This window comes from Bos taurus, chromosome 1 (genome assembly GCF_002263795.3).
Source record: "Bos taurus isolate L1 Dominette 01449 registration number 42190680 breed Hereford chromosome 1, ARS-UCD2.0, whole genome shotgun sequence".
NCBI lineage: Eukaryota > Metazoa > Chordata > Mammalia > Artiodactyla > Bovidae > Bos > Bos taurus.
In genome coordinates this window covers 58,179,574-58,206,551 of record NC_037328.1, presented here as the reverse complement: position 1 = coordinate 58,206,551, position 26,978 = coordinate 58,179,574, and the positions used below count along the sequence as shown (strand labels likewise).

Below are 26,978 nucleotides of genomic sequence, written 5' to 3'. Positions count from 1 at the left end.
AGACCTTCATGATGAAAATCTATAGGCTACTCTAGTCTCATCAAATGAGATCATAGAGAATTATAGCCAATGACTATTCCACTTGCACCTACATGGACAAATTACCTTACACCATTAACCTATGTCTCTGCTAGTTTCCCTTCTCCCAAAGAAATAACCAATTATTAAAATTTATTTATCAGTCCCCAGATAATTCTAAATTTGAATTCAACAGCCTTTGTAGGGTGATGGGCCAAATACTTGCCACTTGGAAGAGACTAGTAGAGATCTAAATATGTAAATTCTTGGTTTTGACTTTATGTTGTGATAAAGTCTTTTTTTTTTGGATTTCTGTGTGCCCCTTTAGGCTGCTACTTACTTTGCAGGCATAACACATGGTCTCGTTTGCCTCAGACCAAGACTTTATGCACTTTAATAATTGTATTCTAAGACTTGTTTATGGACCAAGACTTTAATTCTATAAACCACCAACAATGGAAATTCTGACATAGATACAAGCTACAAAAGGAGACCACCCTTGATTGTTCAGGTATTGTACCTGACTCATTGGAGAATTTGCTGACTCATTGTTTATCCTAACACTCAGAGTAGTCCTCTCAATGGAGAGAATTATACAAGTAGAAAAGACTATAAGGTGAATTTATCATTAACTTTGACAGAATTAACTAATATTTTGACATAAACTCTATAAGATATATAAATCACTCTCAACTCATTGACATGAGCAGTGGTGGACAAATCACATTTGCTCTAGATCTCGTTTGCTGTTCATGGTGGTATCTGTGACTGAATATTCAAACAGACAATGACCGGATGATATATAACAATAGAACTTGACCCACAATCTCTGTAGCAGTCAGTCCAGGAAGCCAAACCATAACCTCTGCAACAATCTGCCTAGAATTGTCATGATTTGGTCATGTCTGCCAGTTTCCTTATTTTTGCTCCTCACTACCAAGCAGAGATCTTTATGATTTACAGCCCAGGTTAGGTATTTCTGAGCTTCCCAGGTGGTGCAGTGGTAAAAGAATCTGCTTGCCAATGCAGGAAATGCAGAAGATGCAGTTTTGATTGCTGGGTCGGGAAGATCCCCTGGAGTAGGAAATGGCAACCCACACCAGTATTCTTGCCTGGAAAATTCCATGGACAGAGGAGCCTGGTGGGCTACAGTCCATGGACTCACAGAGTTGGACACAACTGAACACACAGTGCTCTTAGGCATTTCTACAGTTCAAAAATCAGAACATACAAAAAGTGATTCTTCTCAAGGTAGTACTGAAGAAGAATCTTCCCCATATTAAAAAAAAAAGTCATAAAGAATAGAAGCAGGTGTGGAAACAAAGACTATTTACATGAGAATAAACAGATGGCTCAGACGATTAAGCGTCTGCCTACAATGCGGGAGACCCAGCTTTGATCCCTGGGTCAGGAAGATCCCTTGGAGAAGGAAATGGCACCCCACTCCAGTATTCTTGCCTGGAAAATCCCATGGACGGAGGAGCTTGGTTGGCTACTGTCCATGGGGTCGCAAAGAGTCAGACACGACTGAGCAACTTCACTATCACTAAACAGACTATTAATTCAGCATATGGTATAGAAAGTATCATTTGCATTTGGCAGAGTCTCAAAGACAACAGGGAGTGAAAATGTTGATAGTGAAATACCGGGAAGACTTCAGAAATACTCTGATTATAATCTGGGATGCAGAAACTGGAGGTGGGCTAAGCAGAAGTGGGGCTTGTTATGGCTTGGGGAGTTTTCTGCCTCATATTTGGACCATCCAGAGAAAGCCAGATAAATAGCTTTCTTGAGTTATAATCGACACACAACAAACTTCACATATTTAAAGCATACATATCACCTATTTTATAGACAAAATATTTAGACTATTTACATTTAATGTAATAATGTATATCTATTAACTTGTTATTTTCTATCTCTTGTCTGTTATTTCTTTTTTTGCACTTTTCTGCCTACTTTTAGATTAATCAACTATTTTTATTATCTTTTATATCTTTTTATAGATACCATCTCTGTTAGCTATAATTCTTACTATTTTAGTGATAGCTTTAGCGTTTATAGCATACATCTTTAACTAATCACAGTCTACCTTCAAGTAATTTTATAACACATTGGGAATAGTATTAAGTGTCTTACAATAACATACTTCCTCTGACTTTTGTGTTATTGTTGCCATGCATTTTACTTATATATATATATTATAAACCTTACATTTTTATTTTACTTGTTTAAGTAGTCAATTATATATATTTTAAAAATATCATTTGTATATTTTTGGCTGCACTGAGTCTTCCTTGCTGCATGCGGGCTTTCTCAAGTAGTGGACTTCTCATTGTAGTGGCTTCTTTTGTGAAACAGAGACTCCAGGGCGGCAGGCTTCAGTAACTGCCGCATGCAGGCTCAGTACTTGTGGCACACAGGCTTGGTTGCTCAGAGGCCTGTGGGATCTTCCTGGACCAGAGATCAAACTCGAGTCCCCTGAATTGGCAAGCAGATTCTTAAGCGCTGGGAAGTCCAAAGTAGTCAATTATTTTTTAAAGCGATTTAAACAGTAAGAAAAATAATCTATATATTTACTCCTGTAGCTGTTTCCAGTGTAGATTTTCCATTTTCATTGTATAAATCCAGATTTGCATCTGGTATCATTTTCCTTCTGGGGAAGTATCTTTTCTTCCCTCACTTAAAAAATATATTTTTGACAGATATAGAATTCTAGGTTGACAGCTTTTTTAATACATTATAAGAATGTATTAATGTATTGTTTTCTTGCTTGCAATATTTCTAATGAGAAATATGTTGTTATCTTTATTTTTGTTTCTCTGTAATGTCTTCTCTCTGACTGCTTTTAAGATTTTTTTCTTTATCACTGGATTTGATTATTATGTACCTTGATGCAACGTTCTTTGTGTTTCAGATTTTGTTGAGTTTGGAAAGCAGGTTCATGGATAAAGATGCTGAGAGGTGGATTAAATTAGTGATGGGAACTTATGGACATTTTCTTCATATAGCTTCAGTGTTGTCAATGAAGTAGAGAGCAAAGTCACTGGCTGAGACTCAGGACAGAAGAGATGTTGGAGCATAAGAGGAAGTATAAAGTTGTCACTAGGAGGGTAGGAGAATTAATGGAGCAGAGAACTATAATATGGTCTTCAGTCATCTTTAAAGGGCCATTTAAAATTTGTGATCATGAATTTAAAGTCAGTATGGCTGAGTGTTTTTCACCTTCCAGTTTCACCTGCAAGGATATAGGCACTTAGTAAATACAGTGTTGAGTTAGCCAGGATTGTGGTTTTGCCAAGTTTACAGTAACTCAGAGAGGGGCAGGGAGTTGAAGATGTATGCGGGGGGATGATTATATTGATTGACCATTGAATATAACTACATCAAACTTCCTCAACCAGAGCAGAAGCTATTAGAAGGCAGTTCTCTGCATCGAGAAGGTGTTGAACATGTACTTGGTGACCCATGTACAGGTGTGTCTTTTCAGTTGAAAACCAAGAGCTAAAGGAGGTTGCATTATTGGAGCAAATTTACTCTGTTAACCAATGAAATGCTTTGTAAAGATCTTGATATGGGCCAAACAGCTTTTGCTTGTCTTCAGTTCAGTTCAGTTCAGTTGCTCAGTCATGTCCGACTCTTTGCGACCCCATGAATCGCAGCACGCCAGGTCTCCCTGTCCATCACCATCTCCCGGAGTTCACTCAAACTCACGTCCATCGAGTCGGTGATGCCATCCAGCCATCTCATCCTCTGTTGTCCCCTTTTCCTTCTGCCCCAAATCTTTCCCAGCATCAGAGTCTTTTCCAATGAGTCAACTCTTCACATGAGGTGGCCAAAGTACTGGAGTTTCAGCTTTAGCATCATTCCTTCCAAAGAAATCCCAGGGCTGATCTCCTTTAGGATGGACTGGTTGGATCTCCTTGCAGTCCAAGGGACTCTCAAGAGTCTTCTCCAACACCACAGTTCAAAAGCATCAATTCTTCGGCGCTCAGCTTTCTTCACAGTCCAACTCTCACATCCATACATGACCACGGGAAAAACCATAGCCTTGACTAGACAGACCTTTGTTGGCAAAATAATGTCTCTGCTTTTCAATATGCTATCTAGGTTGGTCATAACTTTCCTTCCAAGGAGTAAGTGTCTTTTAATTTCATGGCTGCAGTCACCATCTGCAGTGATTTTGGAGCCCAGAAAAATAAAGTCTGACACTGTTTCCACTGTTTCCCCATCTATTTCCCATGAAGTGATGAGACCAGATGCCATGATCTTTGTTTTCTGAATGTTGAGCTTTAAGCCAACTTTTTCACTCTCCTCTTTCACTCATCAAGAGGCTTTTTAGTTCCTCTTCACTTTCTGCCATAAGGGTGGTGTCATCTGCATATCTGAGGTTATTGATATTTCTCCCGGCAATCTTGATTCCAGCTTGTGCTTCTTCCAGCCCAGCGTTTCTCATGATGTACTCTGCATATAAGTTAAATAAGCAGAGTGACAATATACAGCCTTGACGTACTCCTTTTCCTATTTGGAACCAGTCTGTTGTTCCATGTCCAGTTCTAACTGTTGCTTCCTGACCTGCATATAGATTTCTCAAGAGGCAGGCAAAATGATAGGGAAAATTGAAAAGGCAAAATGATAGGATACTGAAAGAGAAACTCCCCAGGTCAGTAGGTGCCCAATATGCCACTGGAGATCTGTGGAGAAATAACTCCAGAAAGAATGAAGGGATGGAGCCAAAGCAAAAACAATACCCAGTTGTGGATGTGACTGGCGATAGAAGCAAGGTCCAATACTGTAAAGAGCAGTATTGCATAGGAACCTGGAATGTTAGGTCCATGAATCAAGGCAAATTGAAAGTGGTCAAACAGGAGATGGCAAGACTGAACGTCGACATTCTAGGAATCATCGAACTAAAATGGACTGGAATGGGTGAATTAAACTCAGTTGACCATTATATCTACTACTGCGGGCAGGAATCCCTCAGAAGAAATGGAGTAGCCGTCATGGTCAACAAGAGTCCGAAATGCAGTCCTTGGACGCAATCTCAAAAACGACAGAATGATCTCTGTTCGTTTCCAAGGCAAACCATTCAATATTACAGTAATCCAAGTCTATGCCCCAATCAGTAACGCTGAAGAAACTCAAGTTGGACGGTTCTATGAAGACCTACAAGACCTTTTAGAGCTAACACCCAAAAAAGATGTCCTTTGCTTGTCTTGGCTTCCCCCAATTAGGACAGCCTGACTTACATCAAGCTCTCACTACTCTCTGAACACCAGACATACTGGATTTCTTTCACTCCCTTGCACTTGCCACACACCTTTGCATATGTGGCTCCCCCCTGCAGGAATGCTTTACCCTTCCTTGGTAACTTATTCATCCTTGCTTTTCAGTCCTTCTAGTAATTCAAATAATCCTGTAAATTTAGTATCTAGTTAGTATGCCTAATGTTTAGCGCTTGTCACAGTTTTAATTTTATTTTTGTATTGTTGATAGCTGTTTCCTATTATACAGTAAGCTTCCTGAGGATAGAGACCCTGCCCTAATAGTCTCTGGCACACTGGTAGGTATTAAAAAACTTTTTGAATAAACACAAGTGAAAGCAAGTAAATATGATCTGTGAAGCCTGGTGTGGAGAGCTACATCTTTCTTTTCCAGAATTCACAAGAACCTGACTAATGCTATTACACGCCCATCCTCCAAAGCTTTGCCAGGAACTCTGCTCTGGGCACACCAGCCAACGCAGGACACAGAAAATCCTTTTAATCCCCTCAGTTAAGTTCAGTTGCTCAGTCGTGTTCGACTTTTTGAGATCCCCTAGTAATCTCCTGGGCTTCCCTTATAGCTCAGTCAGTAAAGAATCTGCCTGCAATGCAGGAGACCTGGGTTCAATTCCTAGGTCGGGAAGATCCCCTGGAGAAGGAAATGGCAACCCACTCCAGCATTATTGCCTGGAGAATCCCATGGACAGAGGAGCCTGGCTGGCTACAGTCCATGGGGGTCGCAAGAGTCGGACACGACTTAGCGACTTTACTACTACTAGTAAATCCTTGTGCCTCCCTGGTGGCTCAGAGGTTAAAGCGTCTGCCTGCAATGCGAGAGACCTGGGTTCGATCCCTGGGTTGGGAAAATCCCCTGGAGAAAATGCCAACCCACTCCAGTATTCTTTCCTGGAGAATCCCATGGACGGAGGAGCCAGGTGGGCTACAGTCCACGGGGTCGCAAAGAGTCGGACACGACTGAGCGACTTCACTTTCAGTAATCCCCTGCTGCTGCTGCTGCTGCTGCTAAGTCGCTTCGCTTCAGTCGTGTCCGACTCTGTGTGACCCCATAGACGGCAGCCCATCAGGCTCCACCGTCCCTGGGATTCTCCAGGCAAGAACGCTGGAGTGGGTTGCCATTTCCTTCTCCAATGCATGGAAGTGAAAAGTCAAAGTGAAGTCGCTCAGTCGTGTCCGACTCTTAGCCAGCCCATGGACTGCAGCCTACCAGTCTCCTCCGTCCATGGTCTTTTCCAGGCAAGTGTACTGGAGTGGGGTGCCATTGGCTTCTCCGAGCAATCCTCTAGTACAAGCCAAACTGAGAGGCGTCTGCGCACTGGCCTTGCCGGATATACGCAAGAGAATTGGGGTGGGGCTCCGGTAACCTAGGCAACATCCCGGAAGCCGCGAGCTGAGTTAACTTGTGGCGGGCCTGACGGTTCTGGAGCTTGAAAGTTTTTAGTGGTGGTGGAGGCAGCTATCGGGAAACGACAAGGCAGGTTGCAACGATGGGGCGGAGGCGTGCAGCCGCGGCCCCACGGAGTCTTAGGAACCCGGGCTACAGGGCGGGGCGAGTGGTGGTGGCGTCTTCCTGTTTCCTGGGGTTTCAGGCGTCTGGGTTGAGGATCCTTACTACAAAATGCACCTGCGACTCCATGTGTTTTGCGAGTGCGTGTGCCTGTTAGGATGCTGTCTGGGTGTGTTCGTGTCTAGCGCGCTACGTGTAGGAGCATCGTGAGTGTGCGCGTGCGCTTCGCTTTCGGTCACTTCTGCATAGAGCTAGAAATTGATGTGCCGTAATGTATTTTTCAAGGAATTTCCGATCACGCAGGAGAAAGATCAACTACCCAGAGTACTTGGGGACACGGCGGATCGTTTAAGTCGAAAGGGTTTCTCAGGAGGGTCCCCCTGAATGTGTTCTGAAGAGTGAGTGAGAGTTAACCCCGTGGAAAGGGAGTGCAAGTGGGACAGGTGTTCCAAGCTGAACATAAGGAGAGGCTGGGACTGTATGCGAAGACGAGAGCTTTGTTTTAGGATGTGTGGGAGATGTGAGAGGAGAAAAGACTGCAAGGAAAAGTCAGCCAGGCCACCCGGAGCGAGGAAAGGGCCTGAGTGCCAAGCTGAGTTGGATTCCTCTCTGCAGGGGAGAGCTGTTAAAATCTTTTGAGGCAGGAAGTGAAGTGTGGAGAGCTAAACTCTATCTGTATATCTGGGTAGGAATGATTGGAGGGATAGTGTTCGAAAAGAGGTCTTGTTTCCCTTTGATCAGTTTTCCACTAGCCAGAGTGGGTTGGCTAAATCCCATCATAATTGACCCTGCCTAAAACCTTTCAGTGTTTCTTGTACGTCTTTAGGATAGTGTTCAAATTGCTGTGGTGCTCAGGGCCATGTTCTGGCCTCTGCCTTTCTCTTTGTCCTCTTTCTAACCCTCTCAAATATTTGTTAGTCAAGTAGAACCTCTGGAACCCTTTGTAAATGCACTCCCCCGCCCCCAACCTGGAGCATTCTTTCCCCCATTTCTAACTTTTATTCATAGTTCTGCTCTCAGCTTAAACATTTTTAGGGGAGTTGGAGGAGGTGGCCTTTTCTCACTATTTACAGTAAGTTAGGTATTTCTTTGATACTGAATATCCTTCCAACATTAGCCTTTTATTGCAACTGCTCATTTAATTGTGGTCTGACACGCTAAGTTCTGTGAGGGTCCACAATTATTCTACTTCCTCTGTCTCTGTTGCCTGGCTCTTGGCAGGTGCTTTCAAAATACTTGTTGGAATAATAGATGGATGATGAAGTGGGTGAGAGAATGTGTGAAAGGAAAATCCGTTAGAAATAATGAGAACCTGTAAAATGCATTCATGGTAGAGATGAAGAAGAGGGGACATGAGAGAGATACTGGAGGGAAAGAATGAATAGATTCTGGTATATGATTGGCTTTGAGACAAGAAGGTGATGCTAAGGTTTTAAACTGGAGCAACTAGTAGGATGGTAATTCTGTAGTTCAGCATTATTCAGCAACATTTACTGACCAAGCCAGTTATATATCAAGAACTAGAGATTGGTAGGGAGCTGTATATTGGCCATACTGTATTTGAGATATTTGGGAGATGTGCGCAGAAGCCAGGTTAGAAACAAGCATTAGGGGTTTGAGGAAAGGTGTAACTCTGATTTGACACTCATTTTCACAGTGCATTTGTGTGCCCAGTGCACTGATAGGTTGGTGAGATCGCTGAGGGAAGATATGAACTCCACTTTGGTGATCTAGAAAGTATGCTCTATGACAACTGACACCATATTAAACTCATTTATTATTGTGTCTCCAGTGTCCAGCCAGAGCCTGGCATGTACAGACTCTCAAAAACAATTCTTGGACATAGAGAGAGGGTGTCTGATGGAAGGAAGAGAAGACTGGCATAGAACTGAGTGAAGATCCTTGATTACATAGAATGTGAGGAGGTCCTACAGAGCCTGTGAAGAAAAAGAGAAAAGAACAGGAGAGAAAGCAGGAGGAAGTGTGTCATGGAAGCTAAAAGAGGGGCAAGGTTCCAGGAGTGGGTGTCTGTAGAGATGGAAAGGGCCAGCGAAATAGGAAACCAATAGGCTAGAGAAATAGGGACCAATAATTTTAGCAACTAGGAAGCTATTAGTTTTTAGATTTTCTCCAAAGAAATGCAACCCAGATTTTCTATGCTAATTTTAATTAATTTCTATGTTAATTTTATTATTTGACTTGTTAGCCCTGTAAACCATTAGTCTATCTCTGTAGTTTCACATTTCAGCATGTGAACTACAGCTCCCTTATGATACCTGGTACCTGTAAGTGGCACAGAATCCCTTTCTTAGACCACAAAGTCTGATCCTTGGTCAATTATCGGTGATGTTCAAGAGAACACTTTTCAGCACATAAGTAGTTCCTGTGTTGTAAAAGTTTGAAGTGAACTGGAGCTTAGTAAATCCAAGTGCTGAAACAGGCTTCTCCTTCATGAAGTTGGTTGGTGAAGGGAAAGTCAGAGGTGGGACAGCAGCTTCGTTATACTGTGGTGAACTTAACCATTCACAGGCTGGATTTTAGAGTTGGCCAGTGCTTTCATTTTCTGTTGTTCGTTTTTCAGTTGCTCAGTCATATCTGATTCTTTACGACCCCATGGACTGCAGCATGCTAGGCTTCCCTGTCCTTCACTATCTCCCAGAGTTTGCTCAAACTCATGTCCATTGAATCGATGATGCCTTCCAACCATCTCATCCTCTGTTACCCACCTTCTCCTCCTGCCCTCAATCTTTCCCAGCATCAAGGTCTTTTCCAGTGAGTTGGCTCTTCACATCAGGTGGCTAAAATATTGGAGCTTCAGCATAGTCCTTCCAGTGAATATTCAGGGTTGATTTTCTTTCAGATTGACTGGTTTGATCTCTTTGCTCAAGAGTCTTTTCCAGCACCACAGTTTGAAAGCATCAATTCTTCAGTGCTCAGCTTTCTTTATGGTCCAACTGTTATATCCATACACGTTTATGTACATTTTCTGTGCTGTATAGCAAATTATCACAAGCTTAGTGGTTTAAAACAGCACACATATATTATCTCACAGTATCCATAGCTTAGCTGGGTACTGTGATTAAAGTGTTGGAGTCTGCATTCACATTTGGAGGCTCAACTTGGGAAAAATCTGCTCTAGGCTCATTTCCTTAGGTTGGCAGATTCATTTCTCTGGGGCTGTGTGAGTTCTCAGCTTCTGACCAACTTTCTGCTGGAGGCTGCCCACAGCTCTCGGAGTTCCTTGACACATGCCTTTTTCATTGAGTGTCACAGCATGGCAGTTTGCTTCTTCAGGGCCAGCAAGAGAGATTTCTTCTGTTCTATTTTCCTAGGAGAGACACTTTTATAACATAATATAATCACAGGATGACATGTCCACATTTGCCTTATTTTGTTGGATAAAACAAGTCACAGGGGGAAAAGCAAAACAGACTGAAATAGCTAGTCACAGGTCTTGCCCAAACTCATGGGGAAGGGATTGTAGAATGGACAATTCGTTGGGGCTTCCCAGGTGGTGCAGCGGTAAAGAATCTGCCCCCTAATTCAGGAACACAGGAGACGCGGGTTCAATCCCTGGGTCAGGAGGAGGAAACGGCAACCCACTTCAGTTTTCTTGCCTGGAAAATTCCATGGACAGAGGAGCCTGGCAGGCCACAGTCCACGGGGTTGCAAAGAGTTGGATATGACTAGCGACCAAGCATGCACACAACTCATTGGGAGTCATCTTAGAATGACCACAGCCTGCTTTGCTAGGCTAAATTGAAGTGGAAAAAAAAGGCAATAGTATATACTGTCTTAGTCCATTCAGACTGCTCTAACAAAATGTTGGCGACTGAGTAGCTTATAAATAACAGGAATTTATTTTGCATAGTTCTGGAGTCTGGGAAGTCCAAGATCAAGGTGTGAGAATGGTCATATTCTGGTGAGGGTCCTCTTCGTGATTCATAGCAAGCCCCTTCTTGCTGTATCCTCACAAGGTGTAAGGGACTAAGGATTTCTTTGGAGAACTTTTTTTTAGTTGCATAGACATTTATTAAGATACTTATTTGTTTATTTGCAGTAGGAATATTCTAGACTTTGGGACTATGCTCAAAGGTGATCCAAATATGTAATTCTGTGTATAACAAAACATATTTGAAATTTTCAAAGATAAACATGGAAATACAAGAGTAACTTATAGAAGTCTCTTTTCTAAGAGCACTAATCCCAGTCTTGAGGGCTCTGCCTCCCAAAGGCCCTACTTCCCAAAGGCCCCACCTCTTTACACCTTTAGGGGCTAGGATTCAACATATGAATCCTGGGGAAACACATCCAGACCATAGCATATACTACCTTCATTTGCCACTGTTGTTGTTTGTTACCTGAATATGGTTTCTTTGGATGTAACATTTTCTTATGCTAAAATTGTTTAACTGTTTGCTTTTATACAACTAACACTCAGGCATTTAATCTATTACTTATATTAATTTCTATATTTCTTTGCCTAAGAAAAGCTCTTATATTTAAATATGTTGTATCCAATGGTGACCATCAGAAGTCACCATTAGTGTACAATAGCTATGATAAAAAATACTCAATTTTTGATATTATATCGACAGCCTCACCATCTAAAGAAACAAGTATATGGACCCTTTGATTGCTCATAAACCTTTGTATACTTCAGATTCAGGGATGGTTTTTCAGAATTGATTCTGGTGGAATTTCAGTCTCTGAATAAATATAGTATTTTAAATAATATAACTTGAAATAAATTATTTTAAGAGTAACATAGGTTCATTGTAGAAAGCTTAGAAAATACGGAGCCAACCAGAGATAACTCAATTTTAGTAATGTTTTCTAAAAGGTACATCATTATAACTAGATCTGGTTGGGAAGATCCCCTGGAGAAGGAAATGGCAGCCCACTCCAGTATTCTTGCCTGGAAAATCCCATGGACCTCGGAGCTTGGTAGGTTACCGTCCATGGGGTCCCAAAGAGTCGGACACGACTGAGCGACTTCACTTTCACTTTTGAGTGTCAGCTCCCAGTTCTGTCCATTATTATGTGTGCCTTTGAGTAATATCTCAAAAGCCCTGCTTTTCTCGTTGGGGAAAGGGGGTTAATCATTGTTGCTGACATCATCATCATTAATCCTTAAATAGAACTCAGTATGTTCTAGGCAGGGGTTCTAAGCACCTTATGCATTTACTGCTACCGCTGCTGCTAAGTCGCTTCAGTCGTGTCCGACTCTTTGCGACCCCATAGACGGCAGCCCACCAGGCTCCCCCGTCCATGGGATTCTCCAGGCAAGAACACTGGAGTGGGTTGCCATTGCCGTCTCCAATGCATGAAAGTGAAAAGTGAAAGTGAAGTCGCTCAGTCACGTCCGACTCTTAGCGACCCCGTGGACTACAGCTTACCAGGCTCCTTCGCCCATGGGATTTTTCAGGCAAGAGTACTGGAGTGGGGTGCCATTGCCTTCTCCTATGCATTTACAGCTAGTGGCAAAGCTGGGATGTGAACCCACACAGTCTGGTTTTATACTATACTCTTAGCTACTGAGCTCTAGTGTATCTTAGGGCACTACTCTCATTGGGTTGTGGGATTAAATGTGAATTGTTTAGCACAGTTTAGTCACTCAGTTGTGTCTGACTCAGCTTCCCTGTCTATCACCAACTCCTGGAGCTTACTCAAACTCCTGTCCATTGAGTTGGTGATATCATCCAAGCATCTCATCCTCTGTTGTCTCCTTCTTCTCCTGCCTTCAATCTTTCCCAGCATCAGGGTCTTTTCCAATGAGTCAGTTCTTTGCATCAGGTGGCCAAAGTATTGGAGTTTCAGCTTCAGCATCAGCCCTAATGAATATTCAGGACTGATTTCCTTTAGGATTGACTGGTTTGATCTCCTTGCAGTCAAGTAAGTGCTTTATTAATAATGTATGTATATTAACATCATTGAGAATATGCTGTATGTGTTTCTGTATTCTAGTTTTCACACTGAACTTTCTATGTATTTCCCTACATTCTTCATAATATAATTTTAATGAGTACATAGTTCATCATATAGATTACTGACGTTTTGTGATTCCTCTTTGTTTTTGCTGAGTAAATTGAAGATCTCCGTGGCTAAAGAGTAAAATACATTAGAAACCATTTTTGAACAACTATTAGATGTTTTCCATATATTTTATAACAGCTTTATTGAGATATGTCACATACCATAAAATTTAGCCCTTTAAAATCTACAGCTTAAGTTTTTTTTAGTACATTGATAGGAGTTTTGAAACCTTCACAACTAATTCCAGGACATTTTCATCCCTACCAAAAGAAACCCCATATCCATTAGCAGTCACTCTATTTCCTTTCCCACCAGACCCTCCCAACCACCAGTCTATCATATGTCTCTATGGACTTGCTTATCCTGAACATTTCATGTAAATGGAATCATATAATATGTGACCTTTCGTCATATATTGGTTTCTTTCTCTTGCATAGCCAAGTTGTAGCATGTATCAGTAGTTCATGCCTTATTATTGCTAATTGATATTAAATAGTATGGATACACAATATTTTATTTATCCCTTCTTCAGTTAGTGGATATTTGGGATGTTTCCACTTTTTGTCTATTAATAATGTTGTTATATATACATACAAGTTTTTGTGTGGACATAAGTTTTCAGTTCTTTTGGGTATGTAGCTAGGAGTTAAATTGCTGAGTCATGTGATAACTGTCTTTTAACATTTTTTAGGAATTGCCAAACTATGATCCACAGTGGCTACATTTTACATTTTACATTCCCACTAGCGATATATGGGAATTGCAGTTTCTGCATATTCTTGTCAAAACTTGTTATTTACATCTTTTGATTGTAACTATCTTGGTGGTGTGAGGTAGTAAGTATCTCATGGTTTTGATTTGTATTTAATGACTGGTGATCTTAAACATCTTTGGGCATGTTTATTGGCCATCTGTAGTATGTTCTTTGGAGAATATCTAGTCAAATCCCTTAGCCATTTTAAAATTGGATTTTTTGTTGTTGAGTTTTGAGTTCTTTATGTATTCTGGATTAGTCGCTATAATTGTGTCCGACTCTTTGCAACCTCAGGAACTGAAACCAGTCAGGCTCCTCTGTCTGTGGGATTTCCTGGGCAAGAATATTGGAGTGGGTTGCCATTCCCTTCTCCAGGGGATCTTCCCAGTCCACAAGTTACTCATTATATGTATGATTTGCAAATGTTTTCTCCCATTCTTTTGGTTGTCTTTTCACTTTCTTGATTGTGTCCTTTGGAGCACAAAAGTTTTTGGTTTTGGTGGAGTCCAGTTTATTTTTTCTTTGGTTGCTTGTGTTTTTAGTGTCATTTCTGAGAAGCCATTGCTTCATCCAAGGTTTATGAAGATTTATGCTTATGTTAGGGCTTCCCTGGTGGCTCAGATGGTAAAGTGTCTACCCACAATGCGGGAGACTCGGGTTCGATCCCTGGGTTGGGAAGATCCTCTGGAGAAGGAAATGGCAACCCACTCCAGTACTCTTGCCTGGAGAATCCCATGGGCAGAGGAGCCTGGTAGGCTACAGTCTGTGGGGTCGCAAAGAGTCAGACACGACTGAGTGACTTTACTTTCACTTTCACTTTTCATGCTTATGTTATTTTTCTAGAAATTTTATACTTTTTGCTCTTACACTTAAGTCTGTGATTCATTTTAAGTTAGTTTTTATGCTTGTTGTGAGGTAGGCAGTCTTACTTCATTCTTTTTCATATAAATATCCAGTTGTCCTAGTACTATTAATTAAAAAGACTGTTCTTTTCCCATTGAATTGATTCTTGGCACTCTTGTTGAATATAAACTGACCATAGAGTATAGTTTTGTTTGGGTCTCTTGGTTCTGTTCCATTCCATACCTTTTAAAATGACATTTATGGCTCTGACATTTACTGTGTGACCTTCATAGTCAATTAACTCTTTGTCTCTTAGTTTTCTCATCTGTAAAATGAGAAAATACTTAATGGGATTAGTGTTAGGATTAAAGGCGATGATACATGTAAACACTTTAGAATACCCCCTAGCTTACAGAAAGGAGTCAGCAGCTAATTCCATCATTGTTGCCACCACCACTGTCAGCATCATCACCATGATCACTATCACTGTGATAACACTTGATGTTTTTCTCTAACTTGTATGTGATTCATCTCCTTTGCTGGATTGTACACTCTGAAAATAGATATCGTGTTTAAAGAGTGAATTGACGGGATATATGTATATATGTAGCTAATGCACTTCTTTGTGCAGCTTTGTAAAGCAACTGTACCCCATTTTTTTTTAAAAAGTGAATGTGGTTGCTAACAGTATGGGCCAACTCTGGAGAAATACTTGCATTTAGTCATCTTTATCACAGTAGACTAAATGATTTTTTAAAAAAGAGGTCTTTAAGAAAAATATTCGAGTCTGTGTTTTAGGATTATTTGGAGTAAGGGGGTCAGCTGAAAAGTTTTGTAATTTTTCAGGTGTGTAAAGAAGTTCTGGGATAGGAGTCATGTATATGTGTTGCTTTTTAAAATCGTGTGTGTGTTCTCCAATCCTAGTGTTCAGGCAGTGTGAGTCTTTTTCTAATTTTGTATAATGTTTAGTCTAGTGCCCTTAGCATTGCTATTTTAAGAGTGGCAAGCAACTGTTGGCAATTTTCAGATTCTAGCTTAGTATCAATAATGACACCCATTTAGTATTATGTGAAAAATGTACTAGAGATGGTATCATAACTCACTCATTCTCTAAAATTTAGCCACCTTTATTTTAAGGTAAATACACATGTGTCTAGTAGTGATTTTGAGTGTTAGATGCTTCAAAACGAACCCCAGCTATCTCTTGCTCTCTTTCTCCTACATTCATATTGTTCACGTGGAACCGACATTTCGTTTATTCGTTGAGAATTTGTGTAATGGGTGACAAAGCTTATGACTGTTGTTCTAAATCTCTGCTTTAGATCGTAACAGCTACATTCCTGGAGTTCTTTGTTAGTCACATATATTTAGTTTGTTATCATAGTCATCATATGATAACGTAACATATATGACTTTTATCATAGTTATCAGTGTCACCATTCTAATAACTGTGAAGGGAATGAGCCAAGTCTTTTGGTAGCCTGTTCCTTTCATTATGCTTAAATATGTCTTCTGATATTTTAAAATTTATTTTCCTAGATATAATTTTCCCTCTCTGGTGATGATTAATTATTAGTTTTTCATGTATTTAAAAAAATTGATATGATTATTACTCCTAGATGTCCTTTGTCCGAGTGAACCGTTATGGTCCCCGTGGAGGAGGAAGGAAAACACTGAAAGTAAAGAAGAAGACATCTGTGAAGCAAGAATGGGATGTAAGTCTAGGAAGAATAATATGCGGTTTTCCCTGGTGGCTCAGTTGGTAAAGAGTCTGCCTGCAGTGCGGGAGACGTGGGTTCTATCCCTGGGTTGGGAAGATCCCCTGGAGAAGGAAATGGCAATCCACTCCAGTATTCTTGCCTGGAGAATTCCATGGACAGAGGAGTCTGGTGGGCTGCAGTCCATGGGGTCACAAGAGTCAGACACAACTGAATGACTCACACACATAACATTACATGGAAGGAACAGACATGATGACATCACCCTAGGCCCTCAGGATGGTTCTCTGAATGGGGTTAGCATGCAATACAGTGGACTGTGTTTCTGGGCACGTGATAGCCTAGGTCTTAGAGGGAAGAGCAAATGCCTTTGGGGAGTTTTTAAAGAATACATATGTTGAGGCTATAACTTCCACCTCCTTTGAAGAACTGAAATCTTAAAGGAGTGGGGAGTGTGTTTTTTAAAAAGTCCCCCTGCCTCCACTTTGAGAAATCACTGCTTTAAGGCAACTCTTAGCTAACTTGTATCACTGTTTTAAGGCAACTCTAGTTAGCCTGAAGTGTGAAATTTTTTGGAACATATTTTAGATTTGCCCATAGCAACCTGTGATACCATAATCATAGGATTGATATTTTTGACTGAAAAAAGTGGGTAGTCCTTGCTCTATTATCAAATTGTTTTTTGTTCACTTCCAGAGACTGGTCAGTTTCAGTACAAAGGTTCTCATAAGATACAAGACAAGCCTCAGGTACCTGAGGCATGATCCCTGACTCCTATCCTGAGTACCATGTGGTTTTATCAAGGGGATTTTCTCTTTTGGAGCCTGGTTCTTTGATTTAGACATGAGACTTTAGGTGCCTTTACTTTCTGTTGTGGAGAGTGACTGGTCAGGGACTAGTATGCATCTTAGGGATTCTTTTGGAATTAGAATATTCTGGGTTGTAGCCAATCACTCTAGCCACATCTGCTGGGAAAACTGACAGCCTTAGCAAGTGGGAGAGATGGATTTCTCTTTGTTTAGATTGCTTTGTTGTCATCTGGTTGTAAAATAGTAGAAGGATGTGACTCTAAGGTAATGAAACTGATTTAAAAGAAAAAAATAGCATAGATAATGTAAAGCTGTCCCCTTCAGAGTGGTTACTTTGGGAAGTTCCAATCTGATATGCTGCTGTTGCTCAAAGTATAATTAAAAGCCATCATTTGAAATTACATTCAGAACCTTCCTCATTTACTTTGTATTATCTCTAGTGCTGAAAGAAACTTTGTTTTTTGAAGGTAGACTAAACTTGAAAGTAGTTATGGGTCTTTCGGTGTGAATGGTAAATGAGAGAGGAGAGATGAACTGAATAAAACTGTTGTGATGAAAATATTGAGACGTTTTCTGAAATAGCTTGTAAATTTGATTTAAAGGCAATTTCAGAAGAAAATACTGTTGATCCTTGAACAACATGGGGTTAAGGGCACTGACCCTGCGCACAGTTGGAAATCCACATCTAATGTTACAGTTGGCTGTCCAGATCTGTGGTTCTACATCCATGGATGCAACCAAATGCGGATCTTGTAGCACTTTAGTATGTATTTATTGAAAAAAAAATCCACGTTTATAAGTGGACCTGTATAGTTGAAACTCACATTGTTCACATATATATAATGGAATATTATTCAGCCATAAAAAAGGAATGAGTTTGAGTCATTTCTAGTGAGGTGGATGAACCTAGAGCCTGTTACATAGAGTGAAGTAAGAAAGAGAAAAACAAATACTGTATATTAACACATATATATAAAATCTAGAAAAATGGTACTGATGAACCCACTTGTAGGGCAGCAGTAGAGATGCAGACAGAGAATGGACTTGTGGACACAGTGGGGGAAGGAGAGGGTGGGACAAACTGAGAGAGGAGCATTGAAATATACGCATTACCACATGTAAAATAGACCGCCAGTGGGAAGTTGCTGTATGACAAAAGGAGCTCAGCCTGGTGCTCTGTGACAACCTAGAGAGGTAGGAGTGGGTGGGAGGTAGGTGGGAGGTTCAAGAGGAAGGGGACATATGTATTCCTGTGGCTGATTTATTTTGATAAATGGCAAAAACCAACAAAACATTGTAAAGCGATTATCTTCCAATTAAAAATAAAAAAAAAACCCTACACTGTTCAAGAGTCAACTGTAGTTTTAAGCAATAGTAGTATTAATGAAATTATATTTTCTCCCATAAAAATAATTCTAAGCATACCACTCAGTTCAGTTCAGTTCAGTTCAGTCGCTCAGTCATGTCCAATTCTTTGCGACCCCATGAATCGCAGCATGCCAGGCCTCCCTGTCTATCACCAACTCCCGGAGTTAACTCAAACTCATGTCAATCGAGTTGGTGATGCCATTCAACCATCTCATCTTCTGTCGTCCCCTTTTCCTCCTGCCCCCAATCCCTCCCAGCATCAGAGTCTTTTCCAATGAGTCAACTCTTCACATGAGGTGGCCAAAGTATTGGAGTTTCAGCTTTAGCATCAGTCCTTCCAATGAACACCCAGGACTGATCTCCTTTAGGATGGACTGGTTGGACTTCTTGCAGTCCAAGGGACTCTCAAGAGTCTTCTCCAACACCATAGTTCAAAAGCATCAATTCTTCGGTGCTCAGCTTTCTTCACAGTCAACTCTCACATCCATACATGACCACGGGAAAAACCATAGCCTTGACTAGATGGACCTTTGTTGGCAAAGTAATGTCTCTGCTTTTGAATATGCTATCTAGGTTGGTCATAACTTTCCTTCCAAGGAGTAAGCGCTTGAGTAAGCGTTTTTTAATTTCATGGCTGCAGTCACCATCTGCAGTGATTTTGGAGCCCAGAAAAACTGTGTCCACTGTTTCCCCATTTATTTGCCATGAAGTAATGGGACTGGATGCCATGATCTTCATTTTCTGAATGATGAGCTTTAAGCCAACTTTTTCACTCTCCTCTTTCACTTTCATCAAGAGGCTTTCACTATATACCTGAATTTTTATTACAGTTATTAAAAATAATTCTCATGATCTTATCATTGTACCTTGTATTTTGCTAAATCAATATAAAAGGATAATGGCTTTAGTATATAAAAGACTTGAGCTAAATATTACCTGTGGCCCAAAAGTAAGGTCTTAGAGTATATCAGAAGTTTTTCACTAGACCCAGTTCTCTATATTTCTCTTGGAATTAAAACTCTACGTTGCTTTGTTTCCTGCCTTACCAAACACAATGACTGAAGTCATTTTGGAAAGGGCCAGATTGTGGGGCTGCTACTTGGAGCTGTGCAGGCCGTGCACTGCACAATGCCAAGGGGCACTGTTTGCATGGCCTAGGATATTGATGGAGCCTCCTGGAATTGTGCAGTGTGGAAGCCCTGCCATGTTGTTTTGTTGCCTTTTTACCTGAATGACTGCTTTCATATTTTATGAAGTTATGTTGTTCATTTGCTAAATTGTGTCTGACTCTTTGCCACCCCATGGACTGCAGCATGCCAGGCCTCTCTGTCCTTTCATAACTTATGAAGTTACACAGTACCCTCAAAATTCATCTCTTGTTATGATAGGATCTATGCTGAAAGTGTTGGCATGTACACAAATTGAACCTCTCTTGAACACACTTTATCTTTTAGGAATCTTTAGTGTTGCCTCGTTCAATGGAATATAGTTTGAAAACTATAACTTTAGTTAAACTAACCCATTTTGAATTACATTCTGCCCTGTTTTATTTTTCGTTTTAATATGATGTGTGCCTGCTTGTTGAATTTAGTGCTTAATTTCTATGAAACACTTAATAGTCTGTTATTTTCTTTAAGACAACTAAAAGTAATCCAAGTTAATCTCTAAGTTGAGAATTTAATTCTCAAAGACTCTTTGGTCTCAGGACTTTGAATCTGTTTTCAGCCATTAAAATCCAGCATGTAGTACTATTTTGTAAGAAACCTTTTGCTTTTTAAGGAAAGTTCATCTTTTTTTTTTTTTTTTGCAGAACACTGTGACTGATCTGACAGTTCATCGGGCAACTCCTGAAGATCTGGTAAGTTTACTATGGAAAGTTAAGTCATTTGTTCAGTGTCTTACTTGATACTTGGTTTTTAACCCACAGAATAGAAAGCATCTTACAAGTTGTTCAGTTATTTTTAATCTTACTTATGTCTATATAAAATCAAAAAGTGTATGTCCTTGGCTTCCTTATTTTATGAATAATAATTATCATGTATTAGAATTTCATTAGATAGGTTCAGTTTACACTTTATATCTCTCTAAGTCCAATATTGTCCTGTCCACATTTATCATCTTTTCCTATCTGTAGATACACAAACATTATTCACCATTACTTCCACATGCAAACATACATAATAATTTATTCCTTGAATGTGCCATGTATATCTCCACATTTGAGCCCCAGGTCATGCTATTCTATTTATTTGGTATGGTTTCCCTACTTTCTTCTCCTTCTGTTCAAATCTTACTTTGCTTCTTTATCTTAGTTCAGGTTTTACTTTAAAAAAGTTTCTACTATAGATTTGTTATTTTTTAAACAGCTTTATTCAGATGTAATTCACATAACATAAAATCTGCTCTTTTAAAGTGTATGATTCATTGCTTTTTAGCATATTCACAGAGTGATGCAACCATCATCACTTTCTAATGTTGTAGTATTTTCATCACTCCCTCCCCAAAGTAACCCTTCACCCATTAATAGTCACTTTCTGAGCCATGCACCTCCAATCCCTGGCAACAATTAATATGTTTTGTCTATGGATTTGCCTATTCTGGGTATTTCATATGCATGCAGTATAGTATGTTTCCCTTTGTATCTGGCTTCTTTCTTTTAGCGTGATATTTTCAAGTTTCATCTATATTATAGCATGTATCAGTACTGTGTTCCTTCTTATTGCAAAATACTATTTCATTTATGGACATACCAGGTTTTATTTATCATCAGTTGTTGGACATTTGGGTTTTTTCATTTTTTTTTTTGACTGTTATAAATAATGCTGCTATGAATATGCATGTACTAGTTTTTGTGTGAACATGTACTTGTAGTCTCTTGAGTGTATACCTGAAAGTAGAATTCTGAGTCATATAATATTTCTATATTTAACTTTCTGAGGAAGTGCCAAACTATTTTCCAGAGTGGCTGTCCTGTTTACATTCTCATTAGCATGTATGGAGGTTCCATTTGTTCCACATCCCTTGCTGATATTTGTCATTATCGTCTTTGTGGTTTTAGTTCACCTAGAGGGTATACAGTGGAATCTCATTGTGGTTTCAGTTTGCATTTCCCTAATGACTGATGATGTTGAGTATCCTTTATATATACTTATTGACCATTTGTAGTATCTTCTGTGGAGAAATGCCTGTTCAAATCCCTTAGCTATTTAAAAATTGCCAGAGGAAATATGTGACAACTATGACTGGGCTTAGTGAAGAGAGGGACATAAAATATAAAATAAAAGTAAAATTGGATTATTTGTGTTTTTATTGAGTAATAGTTCTTTATATATTCTTGATATTTCTTATCAGATATATGATTTGCAAATGTTTTCTTCCATTCTGTTGGTTGTGTTTTTACTTTCTTGATGGTATCCTTTGAAACATAAAAGTTGTAAATTTTATGAAGTCCAGTTTATCTATTTTTTTAGTCACTTGTATGTTTAGGGTCATATCTAAGAAATCGTTGTCTAGCCATGGTTCACAGATATTTACTTCTGTGCTTTTGTTGAGGAGTTTTTAAGTTTTAGCTCTTATATTTCATCCATTTTGAGTTAATTTTTGTATAAGGTGTGAGGTAGGAGTCCAGCTTCATTCTTTTGCAAATGGATATCCAGTTGTCTAAGCACCTTTTATTACAAAGACTATTCTTTTCACACTGAATTGCCTTGGCACCCTTGTTGAAAGTCAGTTGTCTATAAATATGAGGGTTTATTTTGGATTCAAATTTATATTCCATAGATCTCTGTGTATCCTTATGCTAGTGCCGTACTCTCTTTGAATTTTGTAGCAAGTTTGAAGTCTTACTCTTTGAAGCTGCCCAACAGTTACTTTTACCTCTGAAGCGTTGTACTTACTAGCTACATAAGACATTGAGTATATGCCATCTAATGCATGGCATTTATGTCCAATCTTTCTGGGCATATTATTAATGTTTTTGATGGATAAAGGCCATATCTTATATGTCTTTGTGGGCCTAGGAATCTTAATCATAGTAGGTACTCATTAAATGTTTGTTGAGGATAATAATGATGCCCAACTGACTTAAAATTCTGTATTATGAAAAATTTCAAACTCATGTGAAAGTAGAGACAAAAATAAAAAGAACTACCATATACTGTTCACCTAGATATAATAGTTTTGAAAATTTTGCCATAGTTGTTTCATTTATCATACCCTTTACTTCTTCACTGAAGCGTTTTAAAGCAAAGCCCAGAGGACATGTTATTTTGTCTACTAGCTTGTTTTATTATTTTATTTTTTGGCCACACCCTGTGGCTTGAGGGATCTAAGTTCCCGACCAGGGACTGAACCTGGGCCACAACAGTGAAAGCCTGGAATCTGACCCACCAGGCCACCAGGGATTCTCTGGGTCTACTAGTTTTAGATACTTCTTTTTTAAAAAATCATTTTTGAAAATTTAGGAGTTGGTGAAAATTTTTATTGTGAATATAAGTTCTTTGCTCCTGAAACATTCTTTCATATATTTTTCTTCTATATAGATCCGTCGTCATGAAATACACAAATCAAAGAATCGAGCATTGGTCCACTGGGAGCTCCAAGAAAAAGCTTTGAAGAGGAGATGGAAGAAGCAGAAACCGGAAATTTCTAATCTTGAGAAGAGGAGATTGTCTATCATGAAGGAGGTAATGATAAACTCATTATCCATAGAATTAGAAAGCGAAGAAGAGGAAAGTAGGTGTCTCTCTTTCCCCTCATATCTATTGACGTTGGAGAGACTTTAATCATTATCATGTCCTTATACAGTGGTCTCCCTGGAGAAGGGAATGGCAACCCACTCCAGTATTCTTGCCTGGAAAATCCCATGGACAAAGGATCCTGGCAGGTTATAGTCCATGGGGTCACAAAGAGTTGGGCGTGATTTAATAACTGAGCATGCACACAGGCACACAATGATGTATAGGTGGTCTGTGGATAAAGGAGCAGAGTGAGGATTACAGTCTAATTTTATAGTTTAAATTCCTGCTCTATAGCTTACTAGCTGTATATTTGAAAGAATGTTTCAGGAACAAAGAACTTATAGTCACAGTCAAAATTTTCTTACTAGCTCACATGGTCACTAGCCGTGTGACCTTAAATTACTGACTTCTCAGCCTGAATTTCCTTATTTTAAACTGGAATAACACTACTTGCCTGATTGTATTATTATGAGATTTCAGTGATAAAATACTAATAAAGTGATTAGTATGGTCCTTGGCACATAATTAGTGCTATATATATATATTTAGGCTGCTCTAATTGTTTTTCTCGGTTCAACAGCCATGCTGTTAAATTATTTTGCGAAAAAAAAATGTGTGCTTGTCAGTTGCTTTTATTTGGTTTAATCTTTTGCCAGATGTAGGGTGTTTGAATAAGTAATCAGAGTGTGTAGGAATAAGCAATATGAAAAATAAGAAGAAACTACAGAAGAAAAATCTTTTTATTTGGGCTGAAATCATTGTAAAAGAAATGCCCTTTTTCTTCTTGTTCAGTGTTGGAGCTTATGACACTTGTCTGTCTGGGTGACCTACTGTAGCTTCAAGTCACATTCTATCTTTTGAGGAATTTGTTAGGCTTCCTAGTGAAATATGAACGTCTTGACTTTCTATAACATGAGAAGAATTATATCTCCTAAATAAATGTTTGCACAAGCTTGTAAAAAGAACAATGGATTGAGAGAGAATGATTCTTTAGAGGTATGTATCTTTTGGTGATCTTAGATAAGTCACATGCTTTTAAATATTATGTGGTAATTCTCCATGAAAGAGCTAAGAACACAGATCTGGCCAGGGGAAAGGGTGACTTTGAGTCACCCGAAAGTCACTTTGAGGTGACTCTGGGCTTTCGTTTCCCCTCCCTAGTGGTCCCTGCTCACGTCCCGAATCTCTTATACCTGGTAGTCGTGGTAGAATTAGGGGTGGAGGAGGAGTGGTCAGAGAGGGTGAGTGAAGTTTCTTTGCCTTCTCTCTGTAATGCTGCTTCCTCATATTCTCATGTAATGTTTCTCAACCCTGATTCTAATTTCCATTAAAAAAAAATTCCCATTCAAAAAACAGTATCTGGATCCAGAAACACTTACACTGGGATAGTCTGGTTCAGTGGATCTGGGATGTGGCCCTTCTTAGGTATTTTGTAGACTTTTGCTATGTAATTTTTAATATTTCTCTAGGGCTGAGAACCTCTGCTATTAGTGGGATTTAGACATTTCCATTTAACAACATATTTTGGAGGTTTTGCTGTGTTAGTATCTAGAAATCTACCTTTTCTTTTTGTTGGCAAGGTTGTATATGGATGTACCACAATGTATCTATCTAGTGCTTTATTGGTGGACATTTGGGATGTGTGTTAGAGTATGGTACAGCATCTGGGGAAAAAAGGCCCCGGGATATAGCGGTTTAAACAAAATAGAAATCTGTTCCTCTCATATGGAACAACTCAGAGGTACATGGTAGTTGGTAGTGAGCTCTCCAGTCCTTTATTACAGGGCATTCATGTCTGACTGCAGAGCGGTTGCTCCTGCTTCCTTGAGCTGTTTCCCAGGCAGCAGGAAGAGGGTAAGCTAGTACATGCTGCTCCTTTTATGGATCACCCAGAAGCTCTGGCTTCTCTCCATTTTCCAAAACTTCATCAAGTGACCATTCTCACCTATGAGGGTGGTTGGGAAATTAGCTGTGTACCTGGCTAACTTGGGAGTTTCCCTGTTAAGGAGAAAATGGAAAGAAAGGATATTGATGGATAAGTCTGTCACCCACAGATTATTTCCTGCCTTGTCATGGAAATAATGTAGTGAATATCCTTGAGTATGTTTTTGAGTACATGTGTAAATATATTTGGGGCTTCCCAGGTGGCTCTAGTGGGAAAGAACTCACCTGCCAATACAGGAGACATAAGAGATGTGGGTTTGATCCCTGGATCAGGAAGATCCCCTGGAGGAGGGCCTGGCAACCCACTCCAGTATTCTTGCCTGGAGAATCCCATGGACAGAGGAGCCTCGTAGGCTACTATGAGACCATAGGCTCTCATAGAGTTGGACATGACTGAAGCGACTTAGCCTTGCATGCATGCATAAATAGATTTGTAGGATAAATTCTTGAAAGTGGAATTGCTGAGTCAAAGGATACATACATCTGTTATTTCAATGTTGTTGTATTATGTCTAATAAGGGATGTCAGGGGATCAACTGAAGAGGCCTCCTAGGGCATATCCACCTGGGCGTTATCACGATGTGTTAGAGCTACCAGCACCCATCCCCAAGAAGCTGGGCTCCTAGATCAACCTAAATTAAGAGAAAAGCTCTTTGACCAGCGTAATCTTAGATTTCATTTGCTGTATGATACACCCATGCTGTGGGAATCAAGCAAGCAAGGGTCCAAACCCAAATCAGAGACAGCAAGGCTTTGATAAGGATTTTAATCATCCCAACAATATAGTAACTAACTTATAGTCTCCTTAAATTTTCCCAGTGCTGTCTGGTTTTTATTATCAGAGAACAAAACTGTTAGCATGAGAAGTTTCACATACTGTTTTTTAAGGGACTTTTATCTTTTGAAAATCCAAGATACGTTCTATTAATACCACTCATAAGTTTGGCTTTGTGCTCTGAAAACCCATCTGGAAAAGTAATATATACAGATGGGCCTGCAGAGATTGATTTTCATATCATAAGGGTGAGTTTTATCATAGAGAAGTGGTAAAGAAATCCAGAAAGAGGAAGAGAAAACCATTGCACTGACCTCTGGTCACTGAAGCCATCTGCCACCAGGAGCCTGTGCAGGGACCAGCAGGGAGAGGGCTTCAGGACCGTGGATTTACTGGAGACCTCACTATAATTAACATCAGGTCTTAAAACAACTTTTTAAATTGAAATATAGTTGATTTCTAATGCTGTGTTGGTGTCACGTGTACAGCAAAGTGATTGTTATGCGTGTATATGAACATTGGGGTGCATGTATCTTTTGGAATTAAGAGTTTTCATCTACTCTGGATATATGCCCAGGAGTGGGATTGCTGAATGATATGGTAGCTCTGTTTATAGTTTTTTAAGATTTTAGTCCCCAACCTTTTGGCACCAGGGACTGGTTTCATGGAAGACCATTTTTCCACAGACCAGGGGTGGGGGGACGGTTTCGAGATTATTCAAGAACATTATATTTATTGTGCACTTTATTTCTGTTATTATTGCATCGGCCCCACCTCAGATCACCAGGCATTAGATCCCAGAGGCTGGGGACCCCTGTTTTAAGGAACCTCCATACTGCTCTCCATAGTGGCTGCACCAGTTTACATTCCCACCAACAGTGGAGGAGGGTTCCCTTTTTTCCAGACCCTCTCCAGCATTTATTATTTGTAGACTTTTTGATGGTAGCTATTCTGACTGGTGTGAGGTGGTCCCTTGTAGTTTTATTTGCATTTCTCTAATAATTAGCAATGTTGAGCATATCAGGTCTTGATATGGTAAAGTTACTCCTCAACAATCTGCTTCTGACAATTTATATTTCTTTAATTTGATAGGAGGTCAGTGCCTTTTAAAAAAGTTAAAACAGTAAATTTTTAAAACGGCCATTAAGAAATATACCTTGTAAAATTTTTCTAGTGTAAGTGGTA

The 26,978-nt window shown here is 39.7% G+C and overlaps 1 protein-coding gene across 5 annotated transcripts in view; it reads left to right on the top strand.

Annotated features, from left to right (window-relative positions):
* The first annotated feature begins 6,670 nt into the window (after window positions 1–6,670).
* The window catches only part of SPICE1 (spindle and centriole associated protein 1), a 58,093-nt gene continuing 37,785 nt past the window's right edge, over window positions 6,671–26,978 (top strand). The window contains exons 1-4 of one of the 5 annotated variants that reach the window (XM_059882748.1): window positions 6,671–6,774; window positions 16,060–16,155; window positions 20,146–20,193; window positions 22,877–23,020. In XM_059882748.1, the coding sequence (XP_059738731.1) occupies window positions 16,060–16,155; window positions 20,146–20,193; window positions 22,877–23,020 (288 nt within the window). In that variant the 5' untranslated portion in view covers window positions 6,671–6,774. 5 annotated transcript variants of the gene reach the window in all.